The 19,685-nt window shown below is 36.4% G+C and overlaps 1 protein-coding gene across 3 annotated transcripts in view; it reads left to right on the top strand.

The window, feature by feature from the left end:
- PTPRD (protein tyrosine phosphatase receptor type D) overlaps window positions 1-19,685 on the top strand; it is a 521,791-nt gene that overhangs the window by 365,611 nt on the left and 136,495 nt on the right. For 2 of the 3 annotated variants that reach the window (XM_042963694.1, XM_042963696.1), the window contains 4 exons: window positions 249-349; window positions 1,147-1,406; window positions 13,908-13,998; window positions 19,178-19,387. In XM_042963694.1, the coding sequence (XP_042819628.1) occupies window positions 249-349; window positions 1,147-1,406; window positions 13,908-13,998; window positions 19,178-19,387 (662 nt within the window). The remainder of the gene's footprint in view (window positions 1-248; window positions 350-1,146; window positions 1,407-13,907; window positions 13,999-19,177; window positions 19,388-19,685) is intronic. The other variant, XM_042963695.1, reaches the window with a different exon arrangement.

The following is a 19,685-nucleotide window of genomic DNA, read 5'->3' as shown; positions in this document are numbered from 1 at the left end:
AGTCTGGCTGACAGCACCCAATGTTCTCAGGTAAGGAAAATACAATATAGTTGACTGAATTGGAGGTAAAAGAGAGATCTTTATGAGAATGGGATAATAAAATGAATAGTGTAAACAGGTAGGCAAATCACACTTGTCTCTCTGATCAAAGTAGACAGCATCTAACTTAAACCTGATTGTCCATGGTGGAAAAGGACAGGTCATATGTTTTTAGGAGTAGTTTAAATACACTGTTTTTCCTTTTCCAGCAGTGTTTGCAAAAAATTTTCATGTCAAAGCAGTAATGAAGACTTCAGTGCTGTTGTCTTGGGAAATTCCAGAAAATTATAATTCTGCCATGCCTTTCAAAGTAAGTTCTTTTTCTAATTTGTAAGATATCATGGTTGTAAAAGGGGGGTGCAGTTCATCTGGGTAAGTTACTTGGAAAGCATACACACCACTTTGATTCAGCCACACAAACTTGATTTTCTCATTTGTGGCTTCCACTCAAAGGATAAAGCAGGAGCCACCTAGGGGTGGCATTACTTGTCAGTCATCTTATAGTTCCAAGATAAGTGTTTTACATCTAAGCTAGTGCTTTTGTTTTCCTACCAGACACTGAAATTTACATGGTTTCTATCTCTTTATAATGCAGTATCCTGGGATTTTAAAAATTTGTTTATTGGCCTGAATTCTTTGTAACTTTTAAACTCTAATTTGCAATTGAGAGCTACTGAGAGATGTTAACAAGAAGTACAAGTCTATGAAATGCAGAGAATAGAGAAACACTTTTGAAAACAAAAATATACTTAGGAACAGGACTAGAAATATTTAGAAAAAAGAGTGATGTGAATAATACCTTGAATATCTATAGCATATGTGCCTATTTTCCATTAAGATTATATGCAACCAACAGGTCAAATATTGAAAATACTGTACATTTTTGTGTATTTTTGATACACTTGGAACCATTATATAATAATGAAGTGAGAACCAAAAGAGAAATTGATACAACCTCTAGAATTTATGAAGGCTTCCAAGCTTAGGAATGTCCCCAAATTAAAATTGACCTGATATACATGTTCTATAAACAAGTACACATTAGTTGCAAAAACCTACATTGCCTCTCTGAGAAGCAAATCTCCCTGACTGGTTGTATGTCTCTAGATTCTTTATGATGATGGGAAAATGGTGGAAGAAGTGGATGGCCGAGCTACACAGAAGTTAATTGTCAACCTAAAGCCTGAGAAGTCATATTCATTTGTGCTGACAAATCGTGGAAACAGTGCTGGTGGGCTGCAACACAGGGTAACAGCAAAGACTGCACCAGATGTACTTCGTACCAAGCCTGCCTTCATTGGGAAGACCAATCTAGATGGCATGATCACTGTGCAACTGCCTGAAGTACCCGCCAATGAGAATATAAAGTAAGTTGACTGAAGGGCTGAGCTGAAGGATAGAAAAGTAAGGAAGTGAGAAAACTCAACCTCAGTATTATAGAGGTTATAAAAGAATCTATTGCTGGTAGAGTAAAAGATCCTTCTGTGAAAGATCTCAGTTATATTCAAGTTTTGTTGCACCATGTTCTCATGTTCATTGTAACACAAATTCTCATTAATTTAACATTGAGCATTTTTTCTTAATGTCTCAGGAATGATGTAACTTAGGAGAGATGGACAAATAGAGTACGGTCCTTGCTATAAAAAGGAATTTATGTCATAGAATACAGAATAAGGTGAATAGTTGAATAACTCTGGTATTTGGCAAATATTGTAATAGTGAGGAAGTCTTAGAATAGAGTATGAAACTTAAAGACATTTTGGGAAATGAGATAGCACTGATACATGACACTGTTGTTTTAGATGTGTGCTGAAAGGAAATATTTCAAAAGTCAATGTTCAGAACGACATTGGAAAAACAAAATTAAAAAATGCAAGTTTTCTGTTTTAGATGGAGCACAGTGTAGAGGTCAATGGGCCTGAATTGAAAAAATAAATCTAGTCAATAAAGTGGTATTTATTGGTTGTATATAGCTAGTTGATTGTAGCCAGTGCATTTTATAACCAGTATACCTAGCTGGTTGTAGCCAATAGAAGAAAAAAAAAATATTTTCACTGCTATCTATTAAGTATGAGTATTGAGGTTGATCCTGGAGAACAAAAGATGATGTGATCTGTTTTCAAAGAACTAACATAGACGTGCGTTGGTGGCTCAGTTGGTTGGTGTCCAACTTGGGCTTAGGTCACGATCTCATGGTTAGTGGGTTCGAGCCCCACGTCAGGCTCCATGCTGACAGCTCAGATCCCAGAACCCGTTTCTGATTCTGTGTCTCCCTCTCTCTCTGCACCTACCCTGCTCATGCTGAGTCTCTCAAAAGTAAACAAACATTAAAAAAATAAAAAAAAGAACTAGCATAGAGTGGGGGATACCCAGAAATAGACAGACATAATACATGCTAATGATAGAGTTATACTCTATTGTAAGAGCAGCTAACCAAGAATTAAATGGGTCAAGGAAGTTTCTCATTTAATCTTTAAGGACAGGTAGGGCACATACAAAAAAAAATCCTTCATTAGTGAAGGAAGGAAGTTATTTTGTAAGGTCTAGAGAAGAGAAGTGAGAGAAGTATACAAGAGTCAAGTTACACTCAGAACTTGGGACTATATCCTATAGACAATGGGAATTCATTAAAGCTTTTTATGCAGGAGAATGGCATGTACCATTTTATATAATACCTAAGTTTCCTTTTTTTTTTCCATTTTAGGAAATATATATTGAGTACCTGCTACATGGTAGAGTATTGTGCTGCCTGCTTGCTTTCTCATTGCTTCTATCCCACATGATCATGTTTAGATGAAACTTAATATAAACGATTTGAAGGTCAAGAAGAGCCATTTATAACATAGTTTAGGGGCCATTGGGATCTTCACATTTAGCAGCAATATGGTGACATAATTGGGACAGTTCTTAGGGAAGGTGGCTCCTGAAAGCATATGTTGGAAGGATTGGAGCACCATAGAGAAAAGTGTTGGGATGTCATTGCATAGTTGGTTGATTCTAAGTAAATGACAAGATTCTGAAATCAGAAGGTGATGAGGGAAATAGGATGCAGAGGCAGATGAGAGCAGTAGTGTAGTAGGAATTGGTAACCAATTTAATGAGGGATCAGTCAAAGGAAAATGTCATAGATGAGAGTTGAGCTTGGATGACAAAGTGAATGATGATGCCACCATTCATCGAAAGAATGAAAAATCAGGAAGAAATTGATGACTTCAATTTTGTGTATGTTTTACATGAGGTATCAGTGAAATATCTAGTTAGAGATGTGGGTTTAAAGAAATTGCTATGATTATAGGTAGAAAGTTGAGAATTGTTAACAGAGCAGCAATGGATTCATGGAAAGAGATGGAATCACTGAGACACTGAGGTGAAGACATGAAGCAAAAGGCTAAATAAAATAAAGGTCTCAGGATGAAAGAGCCAGTAAAGGACACAGAGTGGGATTTGTTACAGGGTTAAATGGAGAACCAAGCCAGAGCAAGTTCATGGCAAAAGAATTTTCAGGAAAGTGTATACTGTCAAGAATTTACAAAGGTCCAGAAAACTTAACGAAGATAACTGAAAAAAATCAGCTGTTAAAAAGTACAATTATAAACAAGAAGTTTTTAATGTACAGCCATGGTTGAAATTTAGGAAAATCTAATAATTGGCTACTTTAGACTTAGCTAAAACCAATTCTTCCAAAGGAAACTTTTTGTTCTTATTTATTTGGTGAAATAATTGAAGGATTTCAACCAGATGGCGGATGTTCCAAATGATTATGACTAAAATAAATTCACTGAGAAATAAGATCTCCTGTTTCTCGTCCACCCTTCTTTTTCTATCATTCAGAAAACTGGAAATGAGAATGGAATGTAAGTGTAATTTTTATCTCAACAAAATTGAATATGAAAGTGAGATTATGTTTATCCATTTTTGTTTAATCTATGGATTCTTTAAAAATCTCCCACCCTAGTGCCAGGCAATGTTTCAGGGATTTAGGAGAGATAATGCTGACTTTCTCACTGCTCTGACAAAACATAGTTAATTGGGGAATTTGGGCAAGTAGAGTCAGTTAAAGTGGAGTTTTAGGATAACAAGATGAGATGGATCAGGGAGGCCAAAGGAGGAGCTCCCAACCCCAGGTTAGTAGCTCAGGGAGGGTTCCCAGAGAAAGTGACATTGAAACTGAGGCTTAAAGAATGACAAGAGCCTATTGGGTCCATGGGAGTGGGGTTGAGGAGACACCGTTTCAGGCAGAAGACAGCATATGTGACACTGCAGAAGCAAGAGAAAGACAAGCACTTGTCATTTGTCCACCTCTTACCCATCCACTAAAACATTCCATGTGCATCCAACAAACATGTATTCTATACATAGTGTATTGCCAGTGCCAGGTCTGGAAAACAAAAACATGACTGAGATAATATGGCAGAACAGATTTTTAAAAAATCATGTGAATATAATAGAGTCAGTATTGCCAGAGTTCCAGCCCAACTTGGGTATCAGGGGAGACATCTAGAAGGACCTGGTATTTAATATGAGTCCTGGAGGATGGGAAAGATTTAGAAAAGGTAAATAGTTGCAAACAATGGAAGAACAGGGGGAAGATACATAGTATAAATTTGATCCATTCAAAAACATGAACTGTCTATTCAGGGAAAGAGCAATTGAAAGATGAAAATAGTATAGTATAATTTGTAGTATTTGTTATTAGTTTGCAAGACTTAAAAAAAAAAAAACTCTAGTGGCTGTTTACCAAATTGGCTTGGAAGATTGTGTTAGACGTTATTGAGAAATGGTATTTTTGTCCTTTGATGGTAGATCTCTGGTTCATTTTCCAATTTCTGAATGAGTTGAGAATATTGCAGAATATAGTCTATCTTTCACTGCTTTTCTTTAGCTTCAATTTTTCTCTCTGTTTAATTTATATACTTCCTCCTCCTACATTTGAAATGGGAGTTGGGGAAAACAGATAAAACTTTGGTAACAAAGAGAAGAGACAATTATGATACATAAAAAGAAAGAAAATGATTTGGGGGTGGGGATGTGTTCTAGAAATGAATTAAAGATTCCCAGAAATATATTCTAGTTTCTCTGGGAAAAAGAGCAAAAGACAAACTAGGAAAGTGTGGGGAAAGTGTCAGAACAGGAAGAAATCAAACGCAAATCTCCTGTTAGAAAAACAAACAAGCAAAAAACAACGCTAAACAACCTATGCACATTGGATTTTTTCAAAGGATAACACAGTTACCCGTCCAGTGTTCATGTGGCACAGCCCATTATCACAGGCAGCTGTGTGCCATGCTGTGCTGCTTGCCGCAGTTGGCAAGTTATGCAATGAGAAAGGAATGTGGCTTTTTGTTCAGTATGCCATGGGAGATATGAGAAGAGGAAACAGGATTGATACCACAGCTGTGGGCTGGGGTTCTAACTTTCATTTAGGTGAAAGTTATTTAGAAAAATACTTCCAATTTGTTTTCTGGTGAAATGCAGTTTTGGTGATTGAAAGACTGTTTTATCAACAGAAACCATGATTTTCTCATTTCTGGCCAACCTCACTTGGAAGTCTTGATCCCTACCCCCAACTTCTCACCACCCAGAAACAAATCTGTCTCTTGTAAATATAACACAGTTGTGGCTCATTGCCCCTGTATTCTTTCTTACTTGGTTTTTGCCTGGAGAAGTGGGGAGCTCCCTCAGGGAAAGGCTAAATTTCTTATGAAATAGACCTGTAGGTCCTGCAGGTTCTGATACCAAGAGTCTAGGGTGTTTCAACCTTCTACTTGGATAGATGTTTAGGGGGCAGAATGCCAGTCAAAAATCTAGCAACTCCATCATTCTCCTGAAGCAAGTTGTAGTGACAAAGGGAACTTCACTGACTTTATAGAGAAGGATTGTACTCTGGATGGTAAGGGAAAATGTACCACACAAATTTCACTAACACATAAGCTGCCAGAAGTTACTGAATGTAAGTTAGTTTCATAGTAATCATTTTATATTTATGAAAAACAGAAACAAATAAGAGCATTTTATGAAACGTTAAATGTCTTTGGTCTTACTAATTTGGCTTTCAGGTTGGCCTACTTTTTCTTCTTTTAAAGAAGATATTTTTGGAAGCATGGCTTATAAAGGTGCTTCATAAAACATGTACACCATTACTAGTTTAATGTATTTATATTATAGTCTGTTTAATATTTAATGAAAAATAATTTATTACACAGTGGTCAACTGCAGTGGTAAAGACTTAAATGTGTATAGTGCTTTACAGTAAGTTTACCAAAGACATTTGAATGTTTTCTTTAAGTCACAAAACCCTGTGAGGTAGGTATTCTCCTCATTTACAGGTGAGTAAAGTGAAGCTTAGGGATACTAAGTCCCCTGGCCACAATCATAAAGTTGATACTAAGAACAGTTATAAAAGTGACAGGGGACTTGATAGTTGCTGTGCAAGGGCACTACACACATTAACTGGTGGAATCTTCACAAGAAGGCTGCTTCTCTTTTTATAGCTGAGGAAGTTATGAGGTTTACTAACTTGCCCTGGCCACATAAGAGCATAAACAGCGAGGAAAGATTTGAACCCAGGCAGTCTGGCTCCAAGCCCACATGTTGAACCATGCACATAGAATTTATTGGTCAGACCAGGACATTTTTCCCCCCTAGGGCAAGTGATAAATAATTAAGAACTCAAGGACAAACCAGACACAAAGCTTAGAACCAGACACATGTGCCTGGTCATAGATAATGGAAATGTGTGTTATGGAACAATAAAATCAGTAGTTTGCCATGACAATTTAGATGATGAAAGGTAAAGGGAGAGGCTTCCCAGAGGTCAGTATTATCTTCCACCATTTTACAAAAAAGGAAAATGAGGCTTGAGGTAATTAAGGAACTTTAACTTGTCTGACAACTAGCTGAAATGATTGAAAACCTTAATTTAAACATAGAGTCTGGAAAGATCATTCAACCTGCTTTGGTTTTTCTATGGTAAATTAATTTGATTTAAACAATATATGCCCAAATAACCATGGTAAATTATACATATACGTATACACATACATATGTGTGTATGTGTGTGTATATATATATATGTATATATATATACATAATTATTTAAGGAATGACATTCACCATTAAATTCTGAGACAGATTTTGACCTCCTAGTTAAATAATGAGTTTGAGAATGCTAATATATTCTGCTAATAAAAAAAGCCTGGCTGAATTTGAAGTGGGACTGCCACAAAGAACAGAGCTTGCGTTCCCAAATAATTATATGGAGCTGGGCCCCTTGGTGATAACATATTAAATAAAATTAGTAAAACTTTACTTAATATAATTAAAATTCTGAAGGTTAGATTTAACTTATCTAATTAAATCTAATATACTGGGAAAACACAGCTTACTTTATAAGTAATCAGGGCATTTGCAGATATATTGATTCTGAAGTTATTTATTTTTCTACTAGTTTAATAGTTAAAGTCTATGTCCAAAAAAATGTGTTTTGAGCTTACACCTCCAAGCTTGACTTAAATTGGCAAAACATAGTATAAACTTTAATTTTATCCATATATAATAAGCTGATCTATATCCAAATCTTTTTTTCCATTTCAAGCAGGTTCTTTCAGATCATATGATTTGCTTGATTTGAACTTGCAGAGTACATCTTAGCTCTCCATTTCACTTCTCCTATCTGAATCATCTTTTTTCCCCCTTATTATCCCATGGGATTAGAACAAGGATCACTACTACATTGGTGAAGAAAAAAAAACGTTTGCAGTAAGAACTATTTTCTATAAACAGCATTTGGCTATGTCATTGCTGGTTTGGAGAAAGGAAAAAATGATGTATTGAGATTGAGAGTTGGAAGTTCTTTTTTTGTTGTTTTGTTTTTAAAGTTTATTTATTTTAAGAGAGAGATAAAGAGAGCATGTGAGTGGAATGGGACAGAGAGAGAGGGAAAGAGAGAATCCCAAGCCGGCTGTACACTGTCTGCATGGAGCCTGGCATGGGGCTTGATCTTACAAACCATCATGGCCTGAGCTGAGATCCAGAGTCAGAGGCTTAACCAACTGAGCACTCAGGTGCCCTGAGCGTTGGAAGTTCTAATGGAAGAGAAGGGCTCTGAATGTGTTTGCCTGACTGATTTAGAGACATATAAGTTCCCAAGAGCCACCTATCCCACCCACTTACACTTTTCAGTGGCAAAATAAATTAGTGATCAAATGGCAAAGATGAAAAACATTTCAGGGAGGTTATATGTACATTTGCTTTAGCAATACATTACTTTTTTAAAAAAATTTTTTAACGTTTATTTATTTTTGAGACAGAGAGAGACAGAGCATGAACGGGGGAGGGTCAGAGAGAGAGGGAGACACAGAATCCGAAGCAGGCTCCAGGCTCTGAGCTGTCAGCACAGAGCCCAACGCGGGGCTCGAACCCACGAACTGTGAGATCATGACCTGAGCCTAAGTCGGATGCCCAACCGACGGAGCCACCCAGGTGCCCCAATACATTTCTAATATACATGTCTTAAATAGTATAAGAAATACAATAGGGTAATTGATCTAATCATCTAATCAGAGAGGTCAGAAAAGGTTTTTATTAGAAAATAAAAAGTAAGCTGCTATTTGAAGAAAGAGAGGAGTTAACTTTGGACTTGTGTAAGTGACAGAAGGTTCTAGGCAATTCCGTTTTCCTAGATCAGTGATCAAGAATGATCAAGGGTTTCACAACAGAATAGACCAGAGTAAGTTCAAGAAACTGAATCAGGGTTTATTTAACTCAGAGGGTGTGGAGAGATGTATTTAGTCAAGATTCAGCTGAGTCTTGTAATACTGTGTGGCCTTTATCCTAAGAGCAATGAGAATCCATTGGAATGTTTTAAAAATAGTAGTGGTACAATCAGTTGTCTATTGCAAAGTATAAATTTCAGAGTCTGGACTAAAGGGGGTTAAATTCAAAGACGAAAGAAAGTCAGGAGACCAAGATAGTAATCCAAGCATGAGACAATGATAGGAGGCTGGAATGGTGGCTGCAGAGATAGGAAGAATTGAATGTACTATAGATAGAGTATGGAAGTAATAGGACTTGGTGGCATATTGAATATGAGAGAGGGAAAGCGTTAAAGCAAATTGTCAATGATAACACCTAGGGTTATAGCAAATGGCATGTGGTGCAATGGTAGAAGGTTTATTTTGGAGATATATTCTTTGTTTTGTTTTAACCCCAGTAAATTTGAGGTAGTTTTGTGATATAGAAATGGAGACATGGAGTTGGAAATGGATAAACCTGTGGAGTCAGAGGAGCATTCTGAGATGAAGAGAAGAATCTGCAGATAATTTGCATCTAGGTCATAACTGATGCACTGAGCTAGAATGAGACATGTAGGAAGAAGGGGAGTAAAGAGAAATCCTTGACCAGATCTTGAGGGATTCCATTATTTAATAAGCTGGGTAGTGGATAATAAATCCTGTTGAGGAAATAAGGTTAATGTGGTGAGAGATGTAAGCAGAAAACCAGGAGAGCTGATTACAGAGAAATGGCTGAGGTTTCATGGAGGGTCTTGTTAACATTTACAGATTCTGCTAAGAGACCGCCTAGGACAAAAGTTAAGAAATGTCCTTTTGATGCAGTTCTACCAAGGTCACTGAGGACCCTGACATGGACAATATGGACAATGAGATAGGCTAATGAGGCAGAAGCTAGAATACAGTTGGCTGGAGACTGAATGGAAGACAAGGTAATGGAGAACACAGGTCTCCTCAGAATTTGGGCAGTGAGGGTAGGACAGTGAGAGAGTTGACTAGAATGGAATATGGTTGGTTTGTTTTTTCAATGGCAGCTATTTATACAGGGTTGGAAGCTAATGGAATCCAAAAGGCAGGGAGAAGTTGATACACGAGAGAGAGAAGGGGTACAACATATAGTCAACTTTCTAAGACACTGGAAAATGGGAACCAATTCAAGAAAGTGATTGGTCTTAACAAATGGAGCTATGCCATCTACTGTGCCCAAAGGACAGATTATGGTTTACGGTCAGATGCAGGTAGCCTTGTAGTTCGGTACATGGAAGATGAGAGAATTTTAGTCTGAATGTTTATATTTTCTATTTATTTAGATATAAGACCATCTTCTAGTGGGGAGGTAAGAATGTCAAAGGTTTGAGGCCAAGGGAGAAAGTTTAAAAACCTTGTACAAAATAAAAGGACGAGGCTATTAGAGGGGTTTGGGTGGAATGGCCAGGCAGCACTGAAGGCCTGAGTTTGCTGAATATGAATTTATGGAATCATTCTCCCCTGTGAATTATTTCTCAAGCTGTATGCTGCTCCTTGGGTTCAGGCACAGACAAGGGCAATTGCAGGTTTTAGCTAATATAGAGTGGAAGATGTGGGTTCTGGAGAAAAAGAGTCAAAGGTCTGAGAACCCTGGGTGGTGCATGGGTCAGCCCTTTGGAGCTTGAAATCACCCAGGATGATGGCAGAACATGGGAGAGAAGAAAGACTATTGAGCCTGGCTGTCAGGGGGACAGAGAAAAAAGAAATAGAGGGGAAAGAAAGGGGATTCTGAAGAGTTTTGTAAATGGCAAAAATCAGTGAGAGAAGAGCATAATGTAGCTGAAATATATGAGCTTAAAAAAAAAAAAAAGAGGCGCTTGTCTTTTTACTTGCTTTTTGTTTTAGCTAAAGAGTGGAGGGGAAAATGCCTGTAATAAGCACCAGTGAGCCAGGAGGGAAACCCTAGGCCCTACATTTGAGGTTCATGGGTGGAAGAGGAGCATGAATAAACGGCCACCACATGAGAAGCCCGCTAGGGAAGCAGGATTGTCAGGGGAAAACCAGGTTTCAGGCAAGGCGAAGACATATGGGTGTTTACAAAGCCATGGTTGCAGAGAACACAGCTGAAATGTGTGGATTTAGTCCCAGGCAAGACTTTCTTATAATATGAAGTTCCAAACTCCCTAGGCCACATTTATTTCAATTTATCCCACCTTTACTGCTCTAGGTGAACGCTTTGGACATCAGAAGACAGAAAAGTCCATGCATATCCAGCCACACTGTTAATTACTTGCTATAGGGGAGGCTGTTCACTTCTTATCCCAGCCCCAAGTTAAACACATAGTTGGGATAACACTGGCAGAAGAAAAGAGCGGATTCTATTTTTGTGTACAAGAATAGCAATTCAAGTATGAAAGCAGGATAACAATTAATAGAATTCATCATCTTAACCTTGATTTTTAGGATTCTGAATGGCGACAATGGGAACTCTTTGATAAGGTGTAGTATCATTACTTTAGGTGAAGAGAAACTGTCCTGACTTAGTGCAATTGGTAGTGAAAAGCAAGATGTTCTCTGATGAGTGTGTTTATCAACTACATCCGCAGTGTGATTTTGTACGCTCACTTGCAGCCCGTCATTCTTCTCCAGGCTCATTTAACATGATGAACTTGTTTGGCAAATCCTTCAGGTGGTGGGAGGATGGGAAGGGGAGGAATCTTACTCTGGATCATAAAGTATAAGATACTGGCTTCTCTTACACTCCAGCTCTTCCTTCTCCCCCTCCTGGATCATCACTATTATTGGTAGGAAAGAAAATGATTGTCTAGGTGATGTGATTCTGGGAGACTTCTGATGAGTTGCTGAGAGCACCATAGTTGTCTGATGTGACCTGAATTCTTGATTAGGGAGAGAAAAAAATGTTTGACAAGTTCTTTAACTTGCGTCTCAGGGAATGTCACTGAGTTCCACTGAATAACGTCGTTCAGATGCATCTCTCCCACCATGATGGTCCATACTAACAATAGCAGCTTGCATCAGGTTGGTGCCATACCACATACTGGGCTCTCCTTTTTCAGAGTATACAATTGAGATTCAGGGATGTTAAATGATCAGCTCAAGATCACACAGCAAATTAGTGACAGAGCTTAAATTCTGGGCCAGATATTCCAGATGCCACATTCTTTACCAAAACACTCTAAAATAGCACCGTTCAGTATTATGAAAGCCACACCTGAAATTTTAAATCTTCTAGCAACTATAGCAAAAAGTACAAAGAAATGGGTAAAAATAATTTTAATAACATATTTTATTTATGTAACATGTCAAGAATATTATAATTTAACATACGGTCACTATTAACATTTTATTGCCGTGATATTTTACATTTATTTTTCACACTAAATCTTCAAAATTCCATGTCTTTTACACTTTGAACACATTTCAGCTCAGATTAGCCACGTTTCAAGTACTCGATAGCCACAGAGGGCTAGCGGCTACCCTGTTGGACAGTGCACCTCTAGCCTGTGTTTACGGAAACAGAGTTATCACAGGGTTTTACTGAGTTTATTGCAGGTTTTGTTTTGATACAAGTAGAGAGAGGTCTTCCTGAGCATACTGTTGGTCTCTGTGATATAATGTAATGCAAGGCTGGTAGTGCCTATCCTGCAGTCCGTTTCTTTGTGTGGCAGCCTTCTCTTCTAAAAGCGTGTGTGTGTATAGCTGCACCTGGGTGGCTCAGTCGGTTAAGCATCAAACTCTCGGTTTCGGCTCAGGTCATGATCTCACAGTTTGTGGGATCGAGCCCCATGTCAGGCTCTGCACTGACAGTGTGGAGCCTGCTTAGGATTCTCTTTCTCCCCCTCTCTCAGCCTCTCCCCTGTTTGTGTGCTCTCTTTCTCTCTAAAAATAAATACATTTTTTAAAATAAAAAAAAATAAAAGTGTGTGTACATGTTAATTTTCACAATGAATCTCCACAAAATAATGGAGTCCTTAAAAAGTACTTTATAATACAAAGTAAATGAAAGAAAGAGCCAGACTATTGCCAAGGTTAAGATATATATAGGTTTGTATCCCCTTAATGTTTTCACTTGGGTCATAATTTAATCTCTCTGGATTTATCTTTTTGTTTGTTACCTGTCCTTGTACAATTTTTGAGAGGTCAAAACTAGATTATACATTTGATGAAATACTTGAGAAGTAGGAAATAATTGATGTGTTAGCTATTATTACATACCTATGTTCTTGTATGGTTACTGCCAGAGATCAGTATAATCAGAGTCACTAACCATGAATACCAGAGCAAGGTACACATTTTGTGGAAATTAAAAACCAACTTTTCAAATAGCCCATATCTATTTGTGAACAGGTACCATTACATGTTACTTAAATTTTGGTTGACTATTCTTAATGTGAGTAGTCAGTTACTTTTGTCTTCCTTGTACATGTTTTTTTTTTGAGATCTGTTGTGAGGGCCATTGAGTAGTGATGCCTCCAAATTTCTGCAGTATTTACCTTAAGGTTTGCAATTTGATGGGTAGAAAACAATTACATCCTTATATAACTGTTGTGAAATTATGGGTCATTTTTATGCTTTTAAGCATTTTATGCTTTTTTGGCTTTCCTCAGCCAAATAAAAGGTATTTGAGGGTTATATAAACAAAATCATTGTCATCATCATCTAGGCATTTGTATGAACTAAAAGTAATTTTTATTATACATTTTCTTTAAAAACAATTCCTCTTATAAATTGTAGATTCATAGAAAATACTTGGTTCAGCAGCTTGTGATGCTGGATTTCAGTATACCAGCCTCGCATGTGTCCAGCACCAGGGTCCTAACAAACTGTTTCTGCTCTGTTTATGATACCTAATAAAGAGTAGTCAACCATGGTGATAGTACCATACAAGAGCATTGAAGTCATGCATAAATGTCTACCCGTGTTGTTTTTAAAATTGAACAAACAGGTGGTTATTTCTCATTGATGGACAAGTCACTCCATATCCATAATTTCCGTTCATTCTCAGTCACTAGTCTATAGAAGATTTAAGGACATATCCATTTTCTTTTCCCTTTGAACTAACCTTATTTTTGTCTGCCCATTCTTGTGCAGAGGTTACTATATAATAATTGTGCCTTTGAAGAAATCTCGTGGGAAATTTATCAAGCCATGGGAGAGTCCAGATGAAATGGAATTAGATGAGGTAACTATGTGTTTGTTGGCTGTGTCCTTCATTAATTATTTAATTTATTAAACATCCTCTTCCTCTATATGGAAGCAAGTCTAATCCAGGTGCTGACTTTTGTATGGCTGGCTGGTCAGCTGGTTGGCTGGAAGGTTCAGTGCTATGGGTCTGATAACCTCCAGCGATCCCAGGAAAGAACATTTTGCTTTAATTAAAAGACATTTAGCTGAAATAAAGCTTACAACCTGTCTAATCTTTGTTGGCTTTAATATTTTGCCCCTTGCCCCTTGTAAAACATGATGCAAGGTGTAAAAGGTGAAGTGAATTGTCAGCAAAGACTTAATCATCATTGTTATGAATTCCAAGGTCTGCTTCATTAGTATAGTAGTAGCTGAAGCTATTACAAATGCTAAGTCGCAATTTGCACCAGAGTTCAACATTCGACCTACTATGCGTTCTTCACCAGTTTCTCACAGAATTGTGCTGGTTAGCACATGTTTGCCTTATTCTATATTTTGTAGAATTTCAGAATCAAAAATGCATTTAACTGCAGAGACAAACAAAACACATCATAAAATTTTGAGCCAAGCAAGAAATATAGAACAAAAATACAGAGCAAACACTAAATAGTATGATTTTAATTTTTGAAATCTTACAACAGTAGGTACATTTTAATTAGTACTCTTTTTGCAAAAAGAACATTTGTTTTTGGGTTTTTTTTTTTGGAAATTATTACATACCTAATATTACCTTATTTTATTTAGATGGGAAAACTGTGATCAGAAGTGTTAGGCCATATTCGTAGAGGGCCAAGCATGTTAATGGCTGCAATTCAGTCAAATACAGGAAAGACTGCTATTTTAACATGAGTCTGGTTTGAATCACTTCAGAAGGCAAATTAAAAGGGCCCCACTTGGGAACATATAAGATTTTAATTTGTTGGGTTTATTTACAGTAGACCCATCTTATAGCCAAACTTGTTATTTCCAGGTATTTTCTCTACCTTGAATTAGTGCAAACAGAGCAAGAGAAAGCAGAAATTTCTTAGTTGCATTACAGGGAAGTGGTGTTTATTTCATACATGTCAGCACTGAGGAGACTGTGATCTGACAGATAAAGGCTGTTAACTTCTTTTGGCAGACATATGTCCTCTCTAGACATATGGTTCATCATCACCGACTTCATTTATCTGAATTAAATTTGATCAAGTTCAGAACGGGAGATGAGTTCAAGGTTAGGACTATGCTTTTATGTCACTGCTTAATGATTAGATAAACATTGGAGGGGTGTAAAATGAGATACCATTTCAATAATGTCAAGTAATTTACGTTATATATTTTTTTGTTGTTGGTAAGGAAGGAACAAATTTGTTTTTCTATATTAGAGGAATAGTCTTGCTCCATCTGCATATGCAAAATGTCAGTTGGTCTTTTCTAAACAGTTGAACAAGGCATGCACCTACTTGCAACTATCAGTTAATCTTGAGATTATTATTACTATATTATTATTGTTACTCATTATTTAATCAGCTTTCTAATAAATTACTGAATTCAATTGGAATTGGATTTAAAATGCAGAGGTAACTTGTACAATCTATGAATGTTTCTTCCTGTTTAAAAAAAAAAAAGGAATTAAGATCCAATCCAAAAATGATGTCAAATACTTGTAAGTAATAAGCTTTCCTTAGAAGCAGAACCATTTGCTAGTAATAGGAAGCTGATTCTCTTTTATAGCCAGGTTTTAACCTCCAAAATGCACAGCAATGCTAATGGATTAAAGTATAGAACTATATGACATTGAACTTTCCTGCAATTAAATTCTATGGGTCTGTGCTGCTGATTCCCATAACAAAGGGTCATTTTAATCATCCCACAAGTTGTGGTGCATTAATCTGTATAATAGTTTGATAAAGAACATTTATTAATTCAAAATTTTGGGGTCAGGATGGGTTGTTTCCCACTTTTCTTACTGATATAATTGAGACCACATTGTAGAATTAATGGTGGAAGAAATAAGATATGCATTGACTGGAAAATGAAAATTATTTCTGATAAAAAACTGAATCCCTTGATATATCTTCTGGAATTACCTCCAATACATTTTGTAACTATTGTATAGGGGAACAAATGAAAGTAGGCTATGGCCTCACTTTATGCTTACTCATCCAGTTTCTGATCCCTACAGACATTTTCCCCCCTATCATGGATAATAAAAGCATTGTTGTAATTTTATCTATAGCTTGGTACTGCCAGCTTTGACAATGCAGTGTTCCTCTCTTAAATGTATTTGACCAAGTGATTTTTTTAGAAAGGCCTATAATTCAAATCATTGAAACTGTATCATTGAATCAAATGGTGGCCTAAGGGGATTTCTGCATGTATGCCTCACATTTAGGACCATAAAAAATGGAAAGAGGCTTCCTAAACAGAGTGACTCTCAATATTATCTTCTGAGCTCATTTATCCTTTGTGTGGGGATAATCTCCACATAATAAATTCACGTACTGGAACTTCTGTTGTCAAGGTCAGACTGGGCAGAGCAGACATTGATAGTCAAACTGAATTTTGGACAGAATGACTCATAAAATATTAGTTATATTTTATTCAGGGCAGGACTTATAATATATCATAATTTTTTCATTGCATTGTAGTTCAAAGGCTTGCTGCTAAATAATGTGGTCATTGGTGGTTATAACTTCAACATACTGGGCAACTTTGGTGTCCTCTGAGCACACTTGACCAATTTAAAGAATAACGCAGGAAGCGTCCTGCAGAGATTAGAGCAACCTACAGGGGCAGAGTTGATATTCCAGTTTTGACCTTAATGAATAGCTGCATTGGATCTAAGGAGCACCAAAAACCCAAATATTTTATTCTAAAGTGCTTTCCCTAAGTCTTCTAAAGAAACCTTAACAAAAGGTACTCATGGGGATGACAGTGATACGGATGAATTATGACAGTTTCATATATCTGAAATATGAATAAAATCAAGGTAGGGTTTGATCAGTGAAGTGGAAGAGGGGACACAGTCACATAAACAACTGATGGTAAATGTTTCTGATTAACCAACTTCAAAAAGCTGTTCTGCTCATCTGCGGTACATTTGTCCTTCTTAAAGTAATGGTCCATCATTTACTGCATAGCAATAATAACCTTCATAATGACTCTTCCAGTATAATATTAAATATTTGGCATTAAAATTTTTAAAAAATAACATGTTAAAAGAATCCAGGTAAAGGGAATCTAAGTACATATTCATCTGCATTAATGAGAGCAGATTCACAAAAGTTGCATACGTTGAAGAATAGACTGAGTTAAAACAATTTAGGTTATCAATTTAGCTTAAATGTTGCATTTGTGTTTTCTTGATACTGTGCAACCATTAAGTGAACAAAAATATAGTTGAAAAAAATCTTTTACATGTAATTTCATTTTATTTCACCAGTTGATCAAATTATATATTGCCACTTTCTGTTATGCCTTAGTTACCTCATTTATAAAATGGGAATATAATAGTAACCTAGTTTATAAGGTTTATTATAAGGAGCAAATTAACTGATAAATATTTAGGCTTTTGAGAACAGTGCTTGGCACTAAGTGCTTAATAAATATTAGCTATCATTGTCATTAGCATTATTATAAGTAAACCTAAACTTGACACAGGATTGAAAGATAGTACTAAGTTTCTGGCCTTGTTTTATTACTACTTCATTGTTGCATAATTGATCAGCCTACCTGAATTTATCATCACATAATCCACATTTGCCCACAGGTGATGCCCAGTCCATTGTGGTTTTTATAAAAGAGCTTACATTTCACATAATTTTAACTGTATTGATAAACTCAAATTTAAAGAAAATTAGAGCACAATAACTTAAATTCAAAAATAACATTGGCACCGATTATCTATATAACCAAAAGAGTGTTCACATGTTTAAGTTACATGTTGACCAGCTGAGCACATTTACAAATCTTACGTAGGGAACCATCAGGTTTCTAATATAAGGATTTGATGTTTGCCATGTGTGGAGTCTGCAAAGATTATTATCACAGAAGCCTGGCCTTGAAAGTGCCAGGGTCTCCTTTTGCTAAACAGATATCACTACTTTGTTTTTTTTCTTTACCATTTCCATTTATGAAAACAAGAGTAGCAAATAATTTTGCCATGATGTTTACATTAGTATCTTAATTTTATTTATTAAGCTGAAGACAAGTTTCATTCCAAAAAGGCATCGCAGACTGCTGTAAACATTTTTCCCCATTAAGCCCTGTGAAATACCAATATTCAATGGAAGAAGACAAAGCTAACTTCAACATCACTTGTCAAAAATGTCATAAAATATCATTAACATGAGTTGCTAATAAAAGGGTGAATGCAAAATAGGAATATCAAAACATGATTTCTCCTTTTGTTTTTTTTTTTTTCTTTTAGAGATACATGAAAGATTTTTGTGTGCATGTGTGTGTTTGTTTTCTTCAGGGTAACACTAAACAATGTTTATCTACCCTGCCTATATCACCTAGGGGGATAATTCAACCTCCCCAGGGAGCTATCAGCCCCAGAAAAGTTAATGTCATGATAAATGTGAGGAATTGTAACCCAAATACATATTCAAGAAGCCGTCAAGCCAAAAATTGTTAAATGAGTGACAGTGTCTATTTAATATGTTAGTTAAAACTTGGTCATTGGATTCTATTTCTACTGACTTGAGGGAATTTGTATCATATAAATGATCTCATTACTCAAAACAACCTAAAATGGTACTAACTTCTCCAAAAATTGATCATATTTTATGGCTTTATCTGAGGTTACTATTTGTTTAATAAATAACAACAATAACAACAAATAAAGCCAGTATTCACAGGCTTTTGTGAATCAAGCTTTTTTTTTTTTTTTTTTTTTTTTTCACTGAGACACTGTTGCCCTTTGAGAAGATTCCATTAGGGTGGACAGTGATATGAGGTCTCATTTTCCTGTGTGTATAGCTCGTGTTTTGCAATAGCAATCTAACACCTTACTTTAACAGCAAGACAAACATTTGAAAGATAGAGCTGAGAGTTAGTGATGCTGACATGGTACATGAAATGTGGACAAATTGTATTTGAGTTGTTCTCAGTCCTGAATTAATTTCTCCCATTAAGTCTTAGGTTATTGTTGTTTACATTTCTTTTTCTGTTTCCCACTTTTTTTCCTTAAGCTGCTTAAAGAGATATCTAGGAAGCGCAGAAGCATCCGTTATGGGAGAGAAGTTGAATTAAAGCCATATATTGCTGCTCACTTTGATGTCCTTCCCACTGAGTTCACCCTGGGGGATGACAAACATTATGGTGGATTTACAAACAAGCAACTCCAAAGTGGTCAAGAATATGTCTTCTTTGTGTTAGCTGTGATGGAACATGCAGAGTCTGTAAGTTAATTGTGCTGGCATCTCCTTCAGTACTTTTGTATATTTTCACCAGAATATGTCTATTTTGGGGGATATGTAGATATATCTATCCTAATTCTCATGAGCTATTATTAACTTAAATGGAGCAACAGGCTGCCTACTCTTTAAACATTGCTGAGTAATCTGCTTGGGATTTTGTTATAAACAAGGCTGTGTCTCTAATGACATGGAATTTAGCTGGACTTTGGTTATATGAAGTAATGAATTGATAGGACATGGTTCTTGAAACCGTGAGGGTGACACATATAGCTAGGAGCGT

This window comes from Panthera tigris, chromosome D4 (assembly GCF_018350195.1).
Source record: "Panthera tigris isolate Pti1 chromosome D4, P.tigris_Pti1_mat1.1, whole genome shotgun sequence".
NCBI lineage: Eukaryota > Metazoa > Chordata > Mammalia > Carnivora > Felidae > Panthera > Panthera tigris.
Note: the sequence above shows the minus strand (reverse complement) of the source record. Positions and strands in the feature narration are given on the sequence as shown.